General features: G+C 32.4%; 1 protein-coding gene across 1 annotated transcript in view; it reads right to left on the bottom strand.

Annotated features, from left to right (window-relative positions):
- CFTR (CF transmembrane conductance regulator) overlaps positions 1 to 22,933 on the bottom strand; it is a 198,144-nt gene that overhangs the window by 73,359 nt on the left and 101,852 nt on the right. Inside the window, exons 12-15 of the mRNA XM_031938868.1 lie at positions 10,280 to 10,374; positions 4,761 to 4,847; positions 1,858 to 2,587; positions 1,456 to 1,584 (exon numbers count right to left, since the gene is read on the bottom strand). Coding sequence (XP_031794728.1) covers positions 1,456 to 1,584; positions 1,858 to 2,587; positions 4,761 to 4,847; positions 10,280 to 10,374 — 1,041 coding nt within the window. The remainder of the gene's footprint in view (positions 1 to 1,455; positions 1,585 to 1,857; positions 2,588 to 4,760; positions 4,848 to 10,279; positions 10,375 to 22,933) is intronic.

Raw genomic sequence — 22,933 nt, 5'->3', positions numbered from 1 at the left:
TAGTAGTAAACAAACAAGAAAAATTAACTTTTTCCCTAGACAGAGGCTCTCTTTTCATCTAAATCTAAGTGATAAGGTATAGACTTTATGACCAAAGGGCAACTTTTCAACCAGAATATTCCTAGGAGGGCTTTGCCCTGGGTAATGCCTGAAGAAATCTCCAGAAACTAGTAATTCCAGTTTAAATTACAGATTTAGGTAGCCTTTTAGTAACAAAAGTCTAGTGACTTAAAGAACAGCCCTAGAGAATGAATGAAAAAATCATTTTTAAGCACTTATCTCCAGATAAAAGTTATGCTAAGTCCTTGGGACAGAAATATAAAAAGAAGGAAAGTCTGTGCTCTCAAGAAAAGTACATTCTTATGAGAAAGACAAGTAAGTAGTAGCCTAGGAACGGTACTTGTATCTGAAAAGTTTCATAAGTGAGGGGTCATAAATGAGTCAACTGAATAAAGTGATTCCCTTGCACTGACTTCAGAACTACTCTGGGCTAAGAATGGTACTACAGTAAAGGTCAACCTACGTTTATGATGCAGAACTGTCCATTTCATCCAAAAAGGTCTGTACTAAAATTAATCCTATTAATTGTATGGTCCAACATTTTTTTCCCTCAGAAATTGCAGTTGGGAGGCACTATCTCTGTAGAACTTAAAAATCTGTTTTTTTAGTTCATCATTGTTTCACCTTTAGAAGAGAGACATCTCTCCCTCTTCAAACTTACTCCTGTGCTTACAACGATTATTTATATGTTATACATACCCACACAAATAACTCCCTACATGTAGATCAGTCTTGAATGATATCCTTTTTCTTTTCTTCACTAGTATGTTTGTTCTTTATGTATTGTTCTCTTTTCTCTTTTTCTGTTGCCTTTTCTTCTTTTTCTCTCTCCTACTTCCGAAATCATAAAATCTATTTTATTTCAGTTTCACTCAACTAAGGAATTTGATAAGTAGTTGTTTATACTTCTTTTAATAGAAGCAGTTGGTAGGGCAATGGATAGAGCATCAGGTCTGGAGTCAGGAGCATCTCAGATACTTATTAGTTCTGTAATACTGAGTATTCACTTACCTCGATTTCTCTGTTTCCTCAATTGTACAATGGAAATAATGATAGCACCTACCTTACACAGTTGTTGTGAGGATTAAATGAAAAAAAAATTTGTAAAAGCACTTAGCACCATGGCTAGCACACAGTGCTATGTAAATGCTTATTCCCTATTCAAAATTGTCCTTTTCTCTTGGATAAAATTCATCTCTTCTCTAATTTCATTTATCTTTCAAGTCTGGTCTCTAATCCTTTTATAAGTATTGCCCTTTTATCTCCTAGATTACCAAATATAGTTACATAAAAATTGTATGACACTTTTTTTAGAGAGTAATTTTCACAAAAAATTTGAAAACTATACTCTTAATTTGAAATGATAATAATTCATTATAAGTAGAACATTCTTACCTCAATAAGAAAAATAACGAGGCACCAAATTAGCACAAAAACTAAATTCTTATGAACAGTAATATATCTGAGGTAGGTGTTCCACGTGGTAACAGCTGGGATGGTTTCTGTATCATCATCAAACCAATCCTAAGGAAAAATGACCATGATTATTTGTAATGGTCCAAAACTGGACCACATTACATTCATATTTTTAATTAGTTAGAAACAATGTAATTTTCTGATACTTAAAAAATTTTTAGACTACTTATGTACTAATCCAAATTTCTTCTTCCTACTCCAATGTGGTACAAAGCCAAAGTTCACACACATACAAACACACCCAACTCAAATGCTAATTAGTTTACCTATATAAAATGTGCTGAATATGAAAAGGTTATCACTGAAAATTCACATGGATACCTTTAAATCTTCTGCATTAATTTCATCACTTATTTCCATGCCACTATCTCGAGATAAACGTCGGGAGTAGATATCTATTTCAGATAACTTAGACTGAGGGGCCATGGACATCTTTCTGGCAGCAGCATTCCCCGTGCTGTACATGCTCTGACTTTGGTGAACTGAGGGGCGGGTCATCAGGTTCAGTACTGACTGCCTCCTGTTTCGTCCCTGGAACATTGGACCAGTGTTTATCATGTTACTCCTAGGAAGAATGGCCTCTCCCTGCTCAGAATCAGGAACCAAAGACAATCTCCTCTCTAACGGCTCATCGTCATTTTCATCAATGCCATTCATTTGCTGTTGACCCTTTTGTACTATTGAAAATTTTCTAATGGAATTCAATGGGTTGAGAATAGAATTCTTTCTTCTTTCCCCAAAGTCTCCAGTTTGTTTGAAAGATTGTTTTTTCCCTTCATTCCAGGAGACGGCATTATCACCGTCTACTGAGAAACGTCTCAGAGTTTCTGTCAGGATCGAGCTTCTTCTTTCAGCACTGAACTGGTCAAAAGAATCATATCCCATGAGTTTTGAGCTAAAGTCAGGCCTCAGATTTTGAAGGTCAGAAAAGGCCCCATAGAAATAGCAGCTACCTTCATGTAAAATTAATATCTTGTCAGCTTTCTTTAAATGTTCCATTTTAGAGGTGATCAATATCCTGGTCTTGTTTGCCATCAGCTTGCAGACACAGCTTTGGAAACAGAAAAGACATTTATGTTAACAAGATGTCCAGCTCAAAGGCTAATTATAATGGTCATATAGAAGCCCCCTCTACATTTGAAGGCGAGCCATACACTTTGGTGGGGAAAAATTACATCTTTATTCTCACAAATCTTTGCTATAATTTATCGTTTTCTTCAATTATGAATATAGACTCCCTCCCCCCAAAAAAAATTTCTCAGAAATTGTTGTGCCACAGTTCCCTTTTATTGTTCAGCCTCAGTTTCCGCAATGGTTCTGCCTCAGTTTCCCTGAATTGTTCTGCCTTAATCCCCCTGGTTTACAACACCCCCTTCTGATTATTAGGACTGATATAATTTATGGCTAGTTACTCTAAGGTTATAAATTGTAAATGTGTAAACTGAAGATGAGGGGGAATTCAGACTTCATGGCTCTTAACTCCTTCTAAGTCATCGAAAATTTATGGTCCTACCCCCCCCCACCCTGTGAGAACCAGATTGATAGTCCATTCATCTCTCAGTGCTCTTACTTTGCCCCTGCCTTATTTTACCCCCTGGTAGCTTGGAGCCACTTGTAGACAGATAGATAGATAGATAGATAGATAGATAGATAGATAGAAATAGATATATGTCATTGAGAACTCATATTGGCTGCTACATTCTTGGAGACGATAGTCTCATTCAGCCCTGGGACCAAACCATGAATCTATTTGGTCCCAGTAAATCTCTTCCTTTCAAATAAAATATTAAAAACTCTTATTCCCTATCTTACCTCAGTTTCTCTGGCATTACAAAAGTTCCAAAGATTGCCAAGAGAACTGATTAACTTTCAAAGAAAGTTAATAACCTCTGCTTTAAAGATTATTAATTCATTATATAACTATTATGTAGCATATGTTAAAAACCTTTTTCATTTTTTTTAATTAATGAAAGAAAAGCTCTTTACTAAATACTTACTATTGGCTAAACATTGTACTGACCCTTCAGAATACAAATACCAAAGCAAAATCAGTCCCTAAGGACTATCTTTGGAGCATCTATGTGGAGCTATGGATACTATTCTGAATATGGATTCAGGAAGATATGAGTTCAAATTCAGCCTCAGATACTTACTAGCTATGTATTTCCTCACAAGTCACTTAATCTCTATGTCTCAATTTCCTTAACCCTAAAATGGAAATAGTAATTAGTACCTATTTTCTGGGGTTGTTCTGAAGAGCAAATGAGAAAATTATTACAACGTCTTTAATACAGTACCTTTATAGGCATTATATAAATGCTAGCTATTATTATTAATCCTACCTTCAAGGAGCTTAGATTTGAATGGGGGAGACAAATTACATAGAAGAATAGAGCCAGAGAGTAGCCATTTTGGTTCAGAAAGTTCTGGGCAGGAAAAATGGGGGAATTGATTTGAATATGGTTCATGGTTCCAGAACTGGCAGTAGAGAAGGAAGGAGAAAGGATTCTCTGACTACAAATGAGTTATAATTCTTATTCTATATTGAAATAAATTTTTTAGTTTAATTGTGCCATAAGTAAATTTTTCTAACGAAAGTGTGGCTTTACAGTTTATTTCCTTTTGAGATTGCTTTCTTTATAAATTATAAAATTGTAAAAGATGAAGAATAGACCCATGTTGTTTCTATAACTCTGTTACTCTCAATTATATTTATATCTCTTTAAATGTTAGGACTTATCAATTTTTAAGCAATTCTACAATTTTCTTTTCATTGACCTTAGTGAAAATGGTGGTGGTATTCAGTCATGTCTGACTCTTTCAGACTTCATTTGAGGTTTTCTTGGCAAAGATACTGCAATGGTTTGCCATTTCCTTCTCCAGCTCATTTTAAAGATGAGGAAACTGAGGCAAACAGAGTTAAGTGACTTGCCCAGGATAGCTCAGGTAGGAAGTATCTGAGGTTGGTTTTGCACTCAGGTCTTCCTGACTCCAGGCCTCTCCACTGAGTCTAGCTCGAAGCACCCAGCTGCACACTTGACATTTGAGTATTAGTTAAACCCTCTATCCCTCTAAGCTACTCTCTAAGAATATGAACTGCAAAGATGTTGATCTGCTTCAGTAGAGGGAGTTTTCTCATCTAAGGAACTCTTTATGCCAATGAAATGCCGGGCTCTCCCTTCAAGAAACAAAACTGAATTAGGTAAATTATTCAAAGAACTTACCTTTCAAATATTTCCTTTTCTGTTAACACATCTAAATAGCCAAATGGAGAATCTAAAAGGTACAAATCAGCATCTTTGTATATTGCTCTAAAAAGGAAATGGAAATAAATTCATTTTTATTCCTTATTTACTTCCAAATTTCTAAATTTTAGTTTTTGTAAGTGATTTTAAATGAATAGCTAGGGTGGGGATTGTGCAAGATTTTATGATTTTTAATAGCTACTTAAATGAAGGCAAGAGTTTTGTTAGATTTTAAATAATATTAATCCATTGAAATTGACAGGTAAATAGTATCATTTTATTCATCCCCTTTCAATATATTAACCTTGAGAAAATATATTACAAAAAAAAGCTTTAAAAAGTTTAATAGTATTTAAACTAGAAGAAATCAGGGAAGTAAAAGAAACCTTAAAATCAGCTAGGTTAATATTTGTCAAACTATTCTGTGGAATTCTGGGTCTCCAACTAATAAAAAGAGAATAAAAATATGCATAACAAAGCTTTTCTATCTATGTTGGCTATTTAGTCAATGCACAGTATGATTGAAGATTAGACAAAAATCAGTCACTGAATGTGCCCAAATAATGTGTGCTGTGCAGTCAATTTGTGCTAGTAGAGAGGGTATGACATAACAATTACCTTTCTATATTTTTTTAATAATATTTTTACACCATTATGAATGTAACATTCTGTCAGGAAGAATCATACCAGGCACTTAATAAATGCTTTTAATTGGCTGAAAGTAAAAGTATTGACAATCAAAACTAATGGCAAAATTAAACATTCATAGATTTACTATAAGTATTCATTTCTCAACACAAAAGAAACATAAAGATAGCAACAAACTATGTCGAATATGTTTTTGTGATTTTGATACAGTTTTTCTGATGTAGTATATTACTATAATAGAATATTTACAAACCAAACACAGTATGAAAATAAAAAAATAAAACTACCTAATTGTTTTTTGGGGAAAATACAATGAACTAAATGATTTCCCTATATTTCAAGTTTTGAAAGTAAAAAGGGAAATAAAAATTGCAATGAAGCATATAACAAGGAGCTCTCTCACATGCATTTATATAATACTTCTGAAAACTGTCGCAACTTTCTCACTAATTGGTTTTCAGTGTTTCTAAGTTTTTAAGTAATCTGAGGCTATTTGTTACCATGCAGTACCAATTTGCATGTTAAAAAATATTTTTAAAGTTTATTACTAGAAGGGTTAGAGCAAAGTTTTGATTACACTGAAAGGTTTTACAATAGAAAAACATTTAAGAACCACTATTTACTGATATAGTTCAATTTCTTCATTTTGAAAAATGAAAAGATGAGCTAAGGGGTACTAAATGAGCTGTCTGCAGTCATGTAGTATGCCAGTGACAGGTTTCTGGTTCCCTATCCAGTACTCCTTACACTAAACATTAAACTTTCCTCTATGGAATATAGTAGAGAACACCCATTTAACTGTTAACATAACAAATAATGTTGATGGTTGCTAAATATTGATTGCTGATGAATCACTTAACATTTAATGCCAAATGTTAATGAATAAGTAATTTATCCAAAGGATGAATTATTAGCTCAGTCTATTAGAGTTCATCCATGTCATTTTACTGTACTTTCCTAACTATATAAAGAAAAATATCTTTACCCATATAAAATTCCCTTTGATCAGATTTTAAATAAAAACAAATGAGATTATGGTTCTATGAATTAATATGGATTCAGTTAATTTATTCATTACTAAGAAACTTATCAATGAGCAAATTTAACAAACTTTTATTAAGGGCCTACTATGTACAAAATATTGCACAAGTGCTAGGGATGCAAAAGGTATATCTTGCCCTTAAGATTTCAAATAGAGTTAGGAAAATATTCTAATTTCATTGTAATTCACATAATTTTTTCAAGATGATAATTAATTGATAGCAAAAATTTGTTGTTGCTTTTTAAAATATAGATGTACTTATTTAATAGACAATGAGCACACAGATTAGACCCTCTGTAGAAAATATATATTAGAACAAAGTTATACATTGTGCAGAATGAGTGATGACTAGAATATGACCTGTACTGATGGATGAAATCCATGAGATCACAACTCCATTGAACCACGGAGATAGAAGTTCAAAGGTAATAAAAGAAATATCTGAATGCTTCTTAAAATTGATTCTTACTTCTGATTAAATAGCTATTATCATAGATAAAATAGATGTTATTACTAATAACTGTATGAGAAAGGGACTATAATTTTGGGGCCTGACCATTAGCAGTCATTTTTAGGAGAGCCCATATGAAACATTGAGTGACAACTTCTGTCTTGAAGAGAGGTGAATTGCTAACTTTCATGGAGAGAAAGACTACAGTTAAATCTATGAGAGAATGATTATACTAAGGGACTAGCAAAATTTACTGTCATTTGTAAGTCTGAAGAGTATTTGGAGAGATCTAAGTTTAACTATCATTCTGGAGGTGAACTGGATGAGTTAAATTAGATTTTACCCTGAAAGAACAGAACTGTTGAATTGTGGTTTCAGAGTTCTGGAGGATTCAATAGAAATAATTAATGGGGAGACATTTCTAGTCAATAATTTCTTTTATTACTGTTGAAGAGCACAGAGCAGACTCTTGTAATGATTTTTCTCATAGTCAATGCATTCTCTAAATATTTATCTATACCATGTATTATGTGTTTCTGTTAATAAATTGTTCAGCTAATATCACTGTGTTTGTCTAAGTCTATGAGTTTGAAGTATGAGACAGAAAAGAGAAAAAGTTTAGGGAATGAGGGGGAGAAAAAAGTTTACTTCATTTTCCTGATGGAAAGGCTCAGAGCCAATGATGAATCAATCAATTAATGACTTATTTTGCATTCTAAAGTACTTTCTGATGAAATTCCATTTATATCTATTAAACTGCCTTTGGAACTGGAATAATTAATTAGGTGACATATTAGTAGTAAGATGGGGGTAGGAATTTGTATCTGTGTCCCAGAAAAAAATCTAAAAGGTATTGTTTTATATCTTGCATAAAAATAATAATAAACTATGTATGGATTTAGATCTGAAAGTTATATTAGAGATCGTCTAATCCACTACTCTCACTTTTTAAATGAGGAAACAAGGCAGAAAGGTAAAAATAACTTCCTCAAAGTTACACAGGTATTCAATAGCAGAACAGATTTTAGTCCAAAACATCAGCTTTTAGGTCTTGAGATACTTCTGGGATTCTACAGACTTGCAGAGCCAGGCTAAGGAGCCTGGTGTACTTTTGGCTCAACCTTATTCAGGGTACACTAGAAAGGCTAAATCCATTCAAGGACCACTTTTAGATGTTGAAGATAACTGTGGAATGAATCTGGGGGCTTTACCCCAAGTAAAAAAAATCACATTCCTCTAAAAACAGACCCTGAGAGACCCAAACTTTTAAGATTGTAAAAAAGGATAGAAGGGTAGTATTTTAAAAAATGGACCTTGAAGTTCTTGGTCTGATCCATGAGATTCATTGAGCTTCAGAACAACATAACACAATTGAACTACAACTTATTCATTAACTATCAAGGAACCTCCTAGTCTTGCAAACAATACTATATTATACTTGTTTTTTGTTGCTAATAACTGCTTTACTAATAAAAGATCTAAACTCCCACTAAAGAGAGACAGATAAAATCCAAAGCAATCATATAAAAGGAACAAATGCTTTTCTCTTTTTAATTTTGTTTTTGTGGCTATCTCTCAGTTCTTCTAATAGGTGGAAGCTTATTTTTATCTTATTGTTCTGAACAGTAATAGAAGGAAAAATGCTCATAAGGTGGGAGTGACCTGGTAAGTATAAAAGGAACGAACATAGTTTCTAAAATAAATATAATAAATATAATATATTTTTAAAAACTATTTGCAGAAAGGACAAAAACAGAAATGTAAGTTTTGTGAATTTTCTCACATTCGTTCATTGATATGTAATAATAATTATTCAATACTCATTTATTAAACGTTTACCATACAACAGGCACTGTAGTGACTTTGGGGATACAAAAAAAAAATCCCTTTTCAGTCCCTACCCTACATATATATTCTACTGGAAGAATTTACAACATGCAAATAATTTCTTGTTGAATGACATCCCAGGCATATAGGAAAGAACATTGGACCTGGAATAAGAAGTCCTGAATTCTAAGATAAATATAGAAGGCAATTTGGGAGGTAAGATATTAGTAGCTTAGAAAATCAAAAAAGGCTCTTTTAGAAGGAAGCTTTGGAGCTAAATTTCAAAGGCAACTTTAAACTCATTTGTGAATTACCAAGGCCTTTGTTCTCATTATCCAGGTGAAATCTTAATGAGTCCATTTTTTTTCTTAACAATTCTAATGAGACATGAATGTTTGGAGAATAGCTATGGATTTATTTTATTATCAGAGATAACTGGTTAAATTGGATTATGATTCAACACACTTTATATTTTTGTTCTCAAAAAGCAAATTAATCAATTATAAAGGGGGATTGTGCTTCATGTGCAGTTAGGCTAGATAACTCTGAATTTCCATTCAACTCCAGGAATTTATGATTTATTATATCAATGCAAAATACAATGAGCATCAGTATAATTCTCCACACTAGTAAGAACAACCCATTGTGTTCATTCTTCTTTAACAATTATAAATTCTAGCCATTGTCAAGTAACATAATTAAGCTTCCTCACTTTAAAAAAAAATTAACCTTTAAGCGTATTGAAATGAAATGGGATAGAGAACTGGCCTCAAACTAGGGAAAAATCTAGATCTATGTCCTTTCTCTGACATATACTAGGTTACAATGAGTTATATAGTCATAGATAGATAATAAGGAATTTAGAGAGCAAATTTAACTTCTTCAATTTATAACTGAGAAAACTTGATTCTATGATTTGGCCAAGGTCATACAGAAAAGACGAAGCAGAACCAGAATTTGATCCCAATTTCTGACATCAAAGTTAACACCCTTTCCACTATAAGACATTCCCTCTTCTCTGGAACCCTATCAGTTTTTAAGACCAGAGGCTGTAGAGCATATGGTGACCTGTAAACTTCAAAAGAATTTCCTCATAGGTAGAGAGTTCATTATGCCAGTGAAATAACAGCTCTGAAACAAAATGGAAAACTGAAAATCTTACTCATTTTCTATGAATTTCCTCTGTAAATTTAAACTTAATAATTTAGTTGCAATCTATAACCACAAATACAAAGGCATACATAATGTTAGAGGGTGAGAGGCAGTGAAGTTTAACAAAAGGGAAGGGGAATCACTGAAATTTTGAGTCAGAAAAGTTGGATTTTATAATTGAGGAACTGAGACAAAAAGGGTTAAGTGAATTGCCCAGGATCACAATGTACGAGATGTAAAACAATGAAAATGCCCCTCTTGCTCTGAAGCCTAAGGTATTTTAAATCCAATAATATAAAAGAATACTAAAAGGATTTTGTGCCTTTTCATAAATATAGTTACGGCAAATTTTAGCTGAACAAATATCAAAATATTAACCTTGCTAAGGAAATTCTTGCTCGTTGACCTCCACTCAGAGTGATTCCACCTTCTCCAAGAACTGTGTTGTCTTTTTCTGCAAACTTTGATATATCCTATCAAAAGAATAAAACATGCAAATAATTATAAGATTATAAAAATAAACATGTTTACTTTGATCAGATGAAAACTTTCTGTCATCTTTCTTTCCTGAGGAAGTATGATTTTTAAAATAAAGTAATAATTCCAAAAGGGGAAAAAATTAATAAAACATTGAAATATTTTCATATGAAATTAGTATATGAAAAATAGATTTAAGACAGTCATTTCACAATTAAATGGATTCCAGTAAAATAACACAACAGTACAATGGAACAAATAGCAGCTTAGCATTTTCTATATGATAGGAAACTCATATTTTAGCATGACTAAATGAAACAAAACTGATGAACACAGGAATAAAAATCTGGATTATAAAAATAATTAGTTACAAGTTTTAAATGTGGCCCATAATATCAGTATTCTGCTTCTTCAGGATTAATACATCACTGCTATGTTATTAGTAAGTATAGGAAGAAATAATTTTAAAATTTATGGTAGTAAGATAAATTAATTTTTAAAAATTCATTCAACAAACTTAATACTCTGTTTAGTAATCTATACTAGGCACTGAATGCCACAAAGAAAAAGAGATTCTCATATAAATTAGAATAGGATTAATCTATTTGCAAAGCACCTCAAATAGTTGTTAGGTTATTTGTTCTATAAAAAGGAAGGAGAGATCCTTTCTTTTAGGAGACACAATTACATAATTATAGTACATTATATAACATTATGTATATTATATATGTATATATACTATATAGAATGTATATGTATTTATGTATGTATATAGATTTAAGGCAGTGGGGAGAATAGCATATGACAAGGTTGAAGATAGATTAGTTTTCACTAAATTGTAAAAAAAATCTTTGAATACTAGGCAAAAGAATTTCAACTTCATCCTATAGGCAGAGAATCATTAAATGATTCTGAGTGGAGGCATGATGTAACTAGATCATATATAAGGGAATTTTTTCTGGCAACAAACAGCATTAAGGATGATTTGTAAGGTAGGAGGCAAGATTAAAGGTGGGAAGCTTTTCAGGAAGTTTAGATGGATTGTAATGAGGACCTATACTAAGGTGATTACAGTGGGAATAGGGAAGCTGGGAAAACTAAGAAGAGATATTGCTGAGGTAGAATAAAAAGGGTTTGTTATGTGGCTATAAGAATGAGATAACTGGAAGATAACAGCATGTTTTAAGTGGGAAAGATTTGGCTGAATGCTAGTTACAGTGGTAGAAATAGTGAAGTCAGATAAAAGCAAATTTCTAGAGAAAGGAAAAGTTTTGTAATAGGTAGATTAAGCTTAAGATATCATTATAAATATAAAATATATGAGATATAGATTAAAATAAATGCATCCTATAGGCCACCTAAGATGGGATCCTGAAACTCAGGCGAGGTCAAAACTAGATATAAAAATTTAGGTTACTTAAATAAAGCAACTCTTGAAGCCATGAGAATGAATTAAATTGACAAAGTAATCAGCATAGGGAGAACTGAACTGAAAATGAAAAAATACTTTAAGATAAGGTACTAGTGAAAGAGATAGGAGAGACCAGTTATAGAAGGAAGAGATAAGAAGAATATGTTATCAATGAAGTCAATAAAGAGGAAAAAATCAGAAAGACATAGTAGTAGTTAATAAACAGTGCCAAATACTTGAGGAATTAATGACCTAGAAGAAACATTGAACAATCCTATCGGTCAATGAGGAAATGATAGATAATCTTTGAAATAATACAATTTGGGTTTGGGGAGCAGGGGATTTGTTGTTATTTGGTTGTTTGCTTTTTTAGAGAGAACAGAAAGAAAATACCAGATGTTAGGGAAAAGTCATTAGGTATGAGCTACTTTTTAAAGAAGCTTACTGCTACAGGGGTGAAGACAGATGAAATTATTAGTTGGATGAGTAGAAAGGATTAAGGAAAGGCTTTATTAGAATTCAAAGACTTCAAAAAGTTCATAAACAGATGGGAAGGAGCAAGTGGAAAGATGAAAATGAGGGCTTGGATAAGGCAAAATCTTAGCAGAGAGAATTAAAGAACCCACAGAGAAAAATTAATCTCAGCATGGAGATGAGGTACCTATTTTGCTGAGACAAGAAGAGAATAGAGAATTGATGATAATGAGAAGCAAACTCCCAGTTTCTAGTCAGCACATCTAAATCTTTCAGTCAGGTAAAAGTTTAGAAATTCTTATTCATTCTAACGAAGTACTATAATTCCCCAGTAGGGTCATTCATTGGGATATACTGGTAAATGTTTAAAAACTGTCTATCCAGAAGAAAAGGGGGAAAAAACTACATACATAGCATATTTTTACACTTAGTCCGCATTATTAACATTTTCTTCATTACTTTCTTAAGTCTAGGCAATCAATAAAGAAGTAAATCAAATCTCAATTTATAGCATTTGCCAACAAATTTAACAAGTGAATTTACTGAGCCAATATGAATTGGCTCCTTCACAATCCTAGTTATATATAACAAACATGCTTCCAAAGTTTACTCTCAAAGTAACCAAATGTTTGAGTTTGTGTCAAAATCAGTATTTTTTTTCCCAAAGGCAATTGAGATTGGGGAAATCAAAGTGACTATGTATGAGGATTTCTCAGGCCTGTCCCAGTTCAATCACTATATCTTTAAGTTGGACCAGACTTGCTTTTTGTAATGAAAGAATAGAAAGAATTTCTCCCCTTTCCCTCCTTTATCCTGGTAGCTTTGTAAATACATTAATGTTTTGAATTAAGTTATGGAAACACAGGATAAAAATCAATGAACAATTATTGGCCCATATAGAATTTTTATGTTTTCAGTTGTCACTTAATTTAAATAATATTTTGTTTTGGTTTTTAGACTTGGGCCTTTACAGAATATTAATCAGTGAAAATTACTATACCACACATAACAGAAAAGTGTTCATATAATGATTCAGAATGTTCTACAATAAAGTAAAGCTATAGACATATATAATAGCACACACCAGATGTATCACTGTTATTTCACTGGTACAGAGAATTACCAGGTAAGGAAACTCCTATGAATCAGGTGAACATCTACTCTGAAATTTACAATCTTAGAAAGTTACCTGGAACACTGAGAGGATCATACAACTATTATATACTTTGGGCAAGATATTGTGCATACATAGATATATATACATTACTTAATACATACAACTATTGCATGTTTTCATGTATAAATTAATATTGTTTTCTCACTGGTAAAGAACCAGCTACCCCTACAACTATTATTTTTATTCCAACTACTGCCTAATCAAATGTGTATCTGAGGACTTTTGCTTAAAGAAAAATCTCAAATGCAAAAAAAAAAAATTCTCCAACATACATCTTCACTACAAGAATAATATAAATTTCATTTTTTATTGTCTGAGAACTAGTCACCAAGCATTTGTAATGGCTGAGTATGAATGTGGAAGGCAGGTTTATTGATAAATAGATCTTTTTTTCCTGTGAAATGTAGGTGACTTCACTCCTATTCAGTTTCTCTTCCTCCACCTTTCAAAGAATTCTTTTCTTCTCTCCTACTCACAATAACCCCATGCCATATCCTTTCCCAAACTTTTTCCCATTTATATCCTACTCTTTCTTCTGTCTCCTCTATGACTAGTACTCTCCAACTTCTCAATTGATCAAGAGATAAATATTTATTCAGCATTATCATTTATTTGGGCTATTATAATTTCTTAGGGCTTTCATTCCTGGTCCCTAAGGGAAGCCACTGAGGAATCACGCTCTAACCATCATTTATCTTGCCTGGATCCTTAGCCCCTTTCCATCTATACACTGCTGCACTCCAGGAAAACTCTATGCCCAGGCTGAAACTCTATGGAAAATGACAACTTTCTCTAAACTTATTCCTCAATGATTAATATATTTCCACCCCATCATTACTCCCCAACCCAGTGATTCTAAACCTCTAACTATATTCAAACTCCACTCTTGATCCTCCATGGGATGTTCTTTCATTCTCATCTCCTTCAATCCAACACTGCCATCACTCCATTTTAAAGCTCCTTATCCCTTCCACTATGCTTTCTAGAATGCCTGCTGTGGGGTATCAAACAAGTTTGCATCTTAAGTCTTTTCTTTTCTTATTTTTTTCTGTTTTCTAAAACTCATTGAGACTTGTTTTCTTTCCTGATGACACAGCTGCCTTGACCAACTCTGGCAATAGCTGATCTCTTTACTTGATCAACTAATTGAAGTAGAGGAATTGGAATATTCCTTGCACACCCTTAGCATTTTCAGGCTCTCCCTTTACCACCATCACTGAGGAACCTGTCTTCCTTTAAGGATTATTCAATCCATGTTTATTAATCTTTCAAGATTCTGGTGGCTGTTTCCAATCAATCTCCAGTATACTTTACTGTCTTTCTCAATCAGTCCAAATGAACTGTGCACACAAATTATAAGACTTCAGATGAGAGAGAATGTCTTAGGCTAAAGTAATTGGGGATAATGTTTTATGGAGTACATAAAAAATAAAGAATTTGGTTAGATGGAAAAGAATATGTTGGGTAATTATTCTCTTTCATTCCCTTCCTTTCCTTCACCTAGAGCACTACTTGTTTTCTCTTCACCAGATATAGAACAGTACATATAACAGATGAGTTATAATGATGCACTTATCTCCAGTCATGCTGCCAGTGAGAAAATAAAAATTATTTTGGGGATTCAGTAGATACAGAATGAAAGAGCCACCATACTGATACTAAGTTCTGCCAAAATTATCTTGAAATCTGAGGTCAGAAACTTTGACTCAATTCTTCCACCTGTCACCATGGTTAAAGTACTTCTTGTCTCATACTGATTGCTTATTTATAAAGATTAGCAACTTTACATCACAAAGCATTTTGAGATGTTCTTAACAAAAAGAAAATGTGTCATTATCCATTTTTACTATAATTAAAAAAACAGCCCACACTAAAATGGAATATGTGAATTGTATTCAAGCGTAAATGTAAAGGGACCAAATTGATGGCCCAAAGAGAATCCTACTTTAGGGGCACTGACTCTAGGAATGCTTAGTTAATTCTCCCTCTCTGCTTTGACTAAAACCTGGCAAGAAAATATGAGCCACCTTTCCATGTCCAGAGAAGGAAAGGAAATAAAATGGGACTGAATGTTATTTGATACATACTAGAGAGGACAGGAAAACTTTATAAAGAAAATTCAAAACAGAAGTGGGTGCAAGGGATAATGTTGTAAAAAATTATCCTGGCATGGATTCTGTCAATAAAAAGTTATTATAATTAGAAAAGAAAGGAAGGAAGGAAGGAAGGAAGGAAGGAAGGAAGGAAGGAAGGAAGGAAGGAAGGAAGGAAGGAAGGAAGGAAGGAAGGAAAAAAAGGAAGGAAGAAAGAAAGGAAGGAAGGAAGAAAGAAAGACAAGGAAAGAAAGGAAAGAAAGGAGGAAAGAAAGGAAGGAAGGAAGGAAGAAAGAAAGAAAAGGAAAGAAAGAAAGAAAAGAAAAAAGAGAGAAAGAAAGAAAATTCAAAATCCCCTGATGTACATTTTTAATATATTATTATATACCTTTTGTAAACTTAAAATTCCTCTAAATAATTATATATGTTTTTTTTTTCCTAAAGCTAGGAGCACCAAGTTTATTAGTGTTTATGGCCTTAGTAAATTTATATTGCCATCCTGGTCAATATCATAAATATTTGACATAGTTTCAGATTTTACAATATTTAACTGTTTAATATTTTCCATTCACTTTCTATCCTTCTTAATGGCAATTTTTTAATTACAAAAAATATGTCCTCTGGACCTTATATCCTGGTTTCTGGGAATCTGCACCCTCCTTTTAGAAATAGAAACACACTGTGTACTATTGTGTTTGATTTTTTTTTTTTTTTGGCAGTGAGTATGAATACCAACACTGTTGTCATTTTCCCACACTTTATGATAACTGACTGAAGCAATACTTACAACATAAGGAAACACCAGTTAGATAAATGTTTTAGTGGGCAACAATGTGGCAATCTTCTTGGTAAATGAACATTAAACTATCAGAGTAGTAATAAATTTACACTGAAGAATTCTCTTCTAATCTTGCTGGGCAAAATCTATTTGATCAAGTGGTTATTCTTATCACTGTCATCCTTTCTAACAAGACACTCATAATTCCAGTGCTGAATTCTACTCAATCAACCAAGATATTTTTGGAAACAACTTCATTAATTCTCTACATTGTGTGTACTCATCTTTACTTTTAAAAAAATTTTAAGTGCTTTAAAAAATGAATTTAAAATTATATTTACTCCTCTGCTACTATAACCAGAGTTTGAAGCAATTATCACTGCACTGCAATGTTTCTGTCCCAGAATTAGTCTATATAGCTGGAGACTATTTTCAAGATATACAGATTAAAGGAAAGTTAAATATGAAAATTTTGTAGATTTGGATTTGAAAAATGTCCCAGTACACCTAAAGAACATCAAACATTTCCAAAAACTCAACAATTGAACGATCTGTTTTCATGCAATTCAATTAACTTTCTTAGCTCTCAATTTCTTCATTTGTAAACTGAGGAGCTTTGGATTTAGAGGATGTCCAAAGGCCCTTTTAGATTTATAATTGTAATTAATGATTATAACAATAATTAATAACTATAATTACCAAATCAGAGTGACTATTATTTCTGATACCACTGGTTACTGTGATAGCCAAGATGCAGATGTAATCTCTAGCTAAACAGAAGACTATAAATTACCTTGATTAAGTGTAAACAGTAAAAGAAGCTCCAAAGTCTCATGGTAATACTTGCAAGTGACCCTGGGCTATCCCTGATACTATGCCTTCTTTGTTCTGTTTCTATATAATATCTGACCTGACCTGGGGTTGATGTGGGCATTTTTTATACATTCTGTGTTCCTGCCACCTCGGATTGGGTTTTATGAGTAATACCCCAATTAACCCTAATAAATCTAGACTCTTTCCTCAGTAGCTCAGGCTTGCTTCAGAGGTTCTGGATCCCTACAACTGGCATATCAGGGCAGAACAGATCAGCCCCCTTATATTTAATATAACTGGCAAGATAGTCTCTGCCCCTAAAATCCTATGTCCTTACATTTGCACATATAATAAAAATATTATAAAAAAAGATATAGATACAGTTATATACTTTGTTCCCTGCTTTCAAACTTGCTTATGAAACCTGAAAATTTCAATCATGTAAATAGGGGCTACCTTTATACAATGTTAAAAAAAAAAAAACAATTAAACCTCATTTATTTTTTACTGAACAGTTTCAGGACTCATCTTTCCCACTAGTTCTAGACAAAGAAGAAATGTTTTCTGTCCCTTTTGTTAGTTGCCCTTAAGTGTTTGTACTTTGAGCAGAAATGCAGATTTCTAGATGGAATCAGATTCTTTTTTCTTAAGCAAAATAAAAACTTTACTATTTTTTTTTCTCCAAATGGCATTTTCAACACAACAAGCTTAGTTAAATACTATTAAGGAGCTGCATTTTATCAGCATCAGACACTTCCATTGGAGTTCCACTGATACAGAGACAACTCATTTATGTCTTCATAGATAAGTCCTAGGAAGTTATTCCAAGAAATTTTCCCAAGGTCAACTGCTTTGAACTCTAGTAGTCAATTACTTTGATTCCACGCCTAGTATTCTATTTTGCCACAAAATCTCCACAAAGCTGAATTAAATTTACTTTTTGTTAATTTCTACAATTAATAAAGGAATAAGTTTTAAATCTAAGTTACTCTAAGATATTGGTTTTGAAATATAGTAAAGAACTAAAAAAAATGATTGAGATTCTTTGTGTGGGTCATTGGTGATCCATATTAAATTTCTTAGCAAGCTAATATAGTCTTAACAAATCAATTTTCTTTTTTAAAAAATTTGTATTAATTGTTTTACTTTTCTGGTTTTACATGCATATTAACTTTTAAAAATATACATTTAATTTTCTTCTGATAACTGAAAATACATTTATTGGTTAAAAAAGTATAGGATACTGAGTCAAATTTACAAAAATAAGAGCCATTCTCCAAATGATAAATGATCAAAGGATATGAACAGGCAGTTTTCAGAAGAAGACATCAAAGCTACCAGTAGTTTGATAAAAATGTTTTAAATCTCCATTGATTAGAAAAATGAAAATTAAAACAATTCTAACATATACTTCATACCTAATCAGATTGGCTAACATGATAGAAAATGAAAATAACATGCTGAAGGAGCAATAGAAAAAGTGGGATAGAAATGTACTGTTAGTGGAATTATACATTGGTCTAACCACTCTGGAGGATAATTTGGAACTATGTCCATACTTTTGACCTAACAATATCATTACAGAGGTCAGTATCCCAAAGAGATTTTAAAAAAAAAAAAAAAAGAAAAGGACCTGTTTGTACAAAAATATTTACAGCATCCTTTTTTGTGATGGTAAAGAACTGGAAATTGAGGAATGGCTGAACAAGCTGTAATATCTGATTGTGATGGTTTATGATTGTGCTCTAAAAATTGATCAGAATGACTTCTGAAAAATCTAGAAAGTCTTATATGAACTGATACAAAGTGAAGTTAGCTGAATCAGAACACTACCCATGGTAACAGCACTATGAAAGACTTTGGTGTTTCAAACAGGACAATGGTTCAAGACAATTCTAAAGGACTTAGGATGAAAAATATTGATCATCTCCAGGGAGAGAACTGATAAACTCTGAATATAGATTAAAGCACACTTTTTTCATTTTCTTTATTTTTTTGGGGTTTCTTTCTGTTATTTTGCAATATGACTGATATAGAAATATGTTTTCATGAGTTGATATTATAATTAAAATCACATTGCTTATCTTCTCAATGGGTATGGGAGGGGAAAGAAGAAAGGAGAGCATTTAGAATTCAAAAATTTTAAATATAAATATTAAAATGTTTTAAATATAATTGGGAGATATTTAATAAAATATATTCATTGAATTAATATTTAGCATCAAATAAATTTTTCAGATTTTCTGAAGAACTAAAAAAGCTGATACTGTATATATCATTATGGTCCCATTTTTAGCGTGAAGGAAACTAACTGAAAGTCAAATGAATTAAGAGACTTGCTCAAACAATCAGAAGCACTGAAACTGAGATATAAACACAAGTTCGATAGCCTTCTTTGTTTCACATATTAAGCAGTTTTTGCATTTGGAATTTAACTATATAATCAGCACTCTTCTATCCTCAAAACAGCCAGAACCCACAGCTTAGACTTGGCCTCTAGATTTAGAGAGGAGAGGAGTTTTGGGCCTAGAATATACAAAATACTGCTCTAAAAAATCATCAGTCTACAATGGTGAGAGAGTGTGAGAAAAAGTAACTTCTAGGTTTATTGAGCTAGGGAATCTAGGAATAAATTGTTATTTGAATTTTTATCACTGACCTCTCCAATTACTTTTGGTTTTGTAATGTAAGAACATTTCTAATCATACCTCATTTTTCAAATGGAATTCATTTCTCAATTTTAACGCTTATTGCTTTGGTCCTATATGATGTTTGGAGAAAATGATTTGTTTTTCTCTCTAGGTTTATTCTCTTTGACTTAAAAAGAACTTTACATTTATTAACGAGGTCTCCTTCAAAGTACATTAACACTTTGAATTGATCGATCTGGCTAATAAATACAAGATATAATAAAAGTTCTGCACTTTTAAAGATACACAATTGATAGATTAATAGTAAAATTTTACATATACGCAAGAGATTTCTTTTGCAAGTCCATATATATTAAGCAGAAAAGTTGGCAAACTTAAACTATCTAAATGAGCTAATCAATTTACCTTATAATCAAAAAACTTATCATTAAAAAACTTCATTCTCCATTCAATAAGATAATAAATATTACTATAATGATCATCTACCCTAAATCTTTTGTAATATTAAGTAGAATAGATGGGTGGCTCCTGACATTACCATTTCCTCCTGAAACAGGGTTAATATCTTCTCAGAAATGTGGTGATCCTAGATAATTCCAAAAGACTTGGAATGAAAAATGTCATCCACATCCAGAGGAGGAACTACTAGAGACTGAATGTGGATTATTATACTATTTCTTTCCCATAGTTTCTCTTTTGTTCTGATTTTTCTTTTGCAACATGTATAAATATGGAAATATGTTTAAAATAAGTATACATGTATAATCTATATCAGTTTCTTGTTTCTTGGAGGGGGGAAATAAAGGAGGGAAAGAAAAAGTTTCAAATTCAAAATCTTATAAAAATGAATGTTGAAAATTATCTTTACATGTAATTAAAAAAATAAAATACTACTGAGGGGAAAAAAAAAGAAACAGGGCTTATAATTTGTCTCCCTTTTGCCATATTCAACTAGCTTCCTGAGGCTTACCCCCTACAGTCCTTATCTCTCAGGTATTCTTGGGGTCAGTCCAGGGGGGGAACATTAGTGACAAGAGAAAAAGAATGATAAGATTATAGCTATATTTCACCACTTGTTATTAATTATGTTCATATCCACACTAGATCCATTGGCTTTTTCCCAAGTACTCTTTTCCCCTCACAGGTTAAGACTCCTAATAGAATGGACATATAGAATATAGGCTAACAGGACTTTAGAAGTCATCTGATTCAACTAGATGAAAAACCTGAATGTCATATGGATTGGCTTGTTAAGGTCACAGAGATGATAAGTTGCAGAATAATTTAAACACAATTCTCTTCTCTTGATTTCAAATCCCGCATTCCTTCCATGATACTCCTCCAGTTAGCTATTTACTTTTTCTAGAGTTGAGAAATCACACTTCCCAAAACATGAGAATTGGCAAAGGAATCAGGGCCCATAACCTGTGCAAACAGCCACCCAAGGATGGTTTGCTCCTGCGAGACCCTACTTCCTTCTCCTGACATACAACACAAAGAATAGCTTTAAAATATGGTTTCAAATGCCCTTCTTCTTATTCTCGCTAAACAAGAAATCTCATGGTTGATTTTTTGATGACCTTCTTTCTTCATGTTCAGACCCCAAAATGGACAGAAATAGAAGCAGCCCAGGGATTTACAGAATCCCCCTGTCTTCCAAATTGAAAACATAGGCAAAGTCATAAATTTTATTTTGTGTGTGTGTGTGTGTGTGTGTGTGATTTAGTTTTAGGGATTTTTTCTTTTGTTTTGTTTGTACTCCTCTCTATTGAGAGCAAATTGAAACGTTAAGTGTACTCTTAACAGAAATATTTTTATATGTGATGATTATTAGATTCTATGGTATCACATTAAATCTCAGGTATGTAATAACTTAAGAGACTTTGGGTGACTGATCTCAGAAAAATATCTTTCCATAATTATATAAACTCTTTGAGAACAGGAACTGTCTTGTGCCCTTAGGATGTATACTTGGCACACACTAGGTACTTAACAAACCTTAATGATTGATTGTTTATGGAAAAATGTTACCATGGAAATGATGGATACCCAATTTTCTACACCATAATATATGACATATTTTTTAATTGTAGCTTGAGCATCACAACAATCTCGGGAGGTGAGTTGCTATTATTTACCTCTATTTTACACATGATGAATGAGCTTCAAAGAGGTTGCTGAATCCCAAATTCTCAGTTTGAAAGGACCTCAAGGTCATCTTGTCTCTTCTAAGCATATCCATTCTACTTTGGAATGAATTCAATTGTTCAGAAGTTTTTCTTTATATCAAGCCTAAATTTTCTTTCTTGAATATAAAGTTAAATGACTTGCCAAGATAAGCAAAGTGCTAGTATTTGAATCCATATACTTTCTGGGTCCTGTGGAGTCTGAATCCACTAATCTTCCATGATCCCTATCAAAATGCATATTGTTCAGCTGAGTGCTTTATATAGGTAAATTTTTAAAATGAGAATCAAAACTTAAAACAGACATTAAATACATGGATTTGCTTAAAAATTGAGAATCAGCAAAGTATAGGGATTGGACCCAAATCTAGAAAACTTGGGTTTCAGTCCTACTTCTGAAGGCTGTGGGACTCTGGTCAAATCATCTAACTTTTCAGTATCCAGCCAAATCTCCAAAACTATTCATTGGAGAATGGCTATCAATCAGCAACAGTATAGGGAGTTTCTCACTTAGAAGTCCCTTATCTCAATAAAATCACAGACTGCACCCTCTCAGCAAAAAAAAACAAAAACCAAAACAAAAAAAAAAAACTTAAAAGTTATACAATTAAAATATTCTGACACCTGAAAAGATGCTATTCAATTCATTTATGAAAAGGAATTAAGTGTACTTTGCTTATTTTGTCATTGTAAATACTACTGAGATTATAAACAAATACCTTCTTGCTTGGTATGAATGAAATGAAATAATAAAATTTGGAGGAAGGGAACATGGAATAAGCCCATTTTTTAAAAAAAAAAGCAGGCACTTATAATAGTAATAGTGAGTTACTAATATGATTATCTGTTTTGCCTACTGTTCATTCTTAGATTAATTTATGTTTGTCTTTTATCTTTATTCAATTTTTAATAAAACACTTTATTTTACATTCGTTATCAAACATTTATCCTTGTTGACTGCTAAGAAATCCT

Source organism: Sarcophilus harrisii, chromosome 5, assembly GCF_902635505.1.
Source record: "Sarcophilus harrisii chromosome 5, mSarHar1.11, whole genome shotgun sequence".
In the NCBI taxonomy this organism is placed as follows: domain Eukaryota; kingdom Metazoa; phylum Chordata; class Mammalia; order Dasyuromorphia; family Dasyuridae; genus Sarcophilus; species Sarcophilus harrisii.
This window is presented reverse-complemented; position numbering and strand designations above follow the sequence as displayed.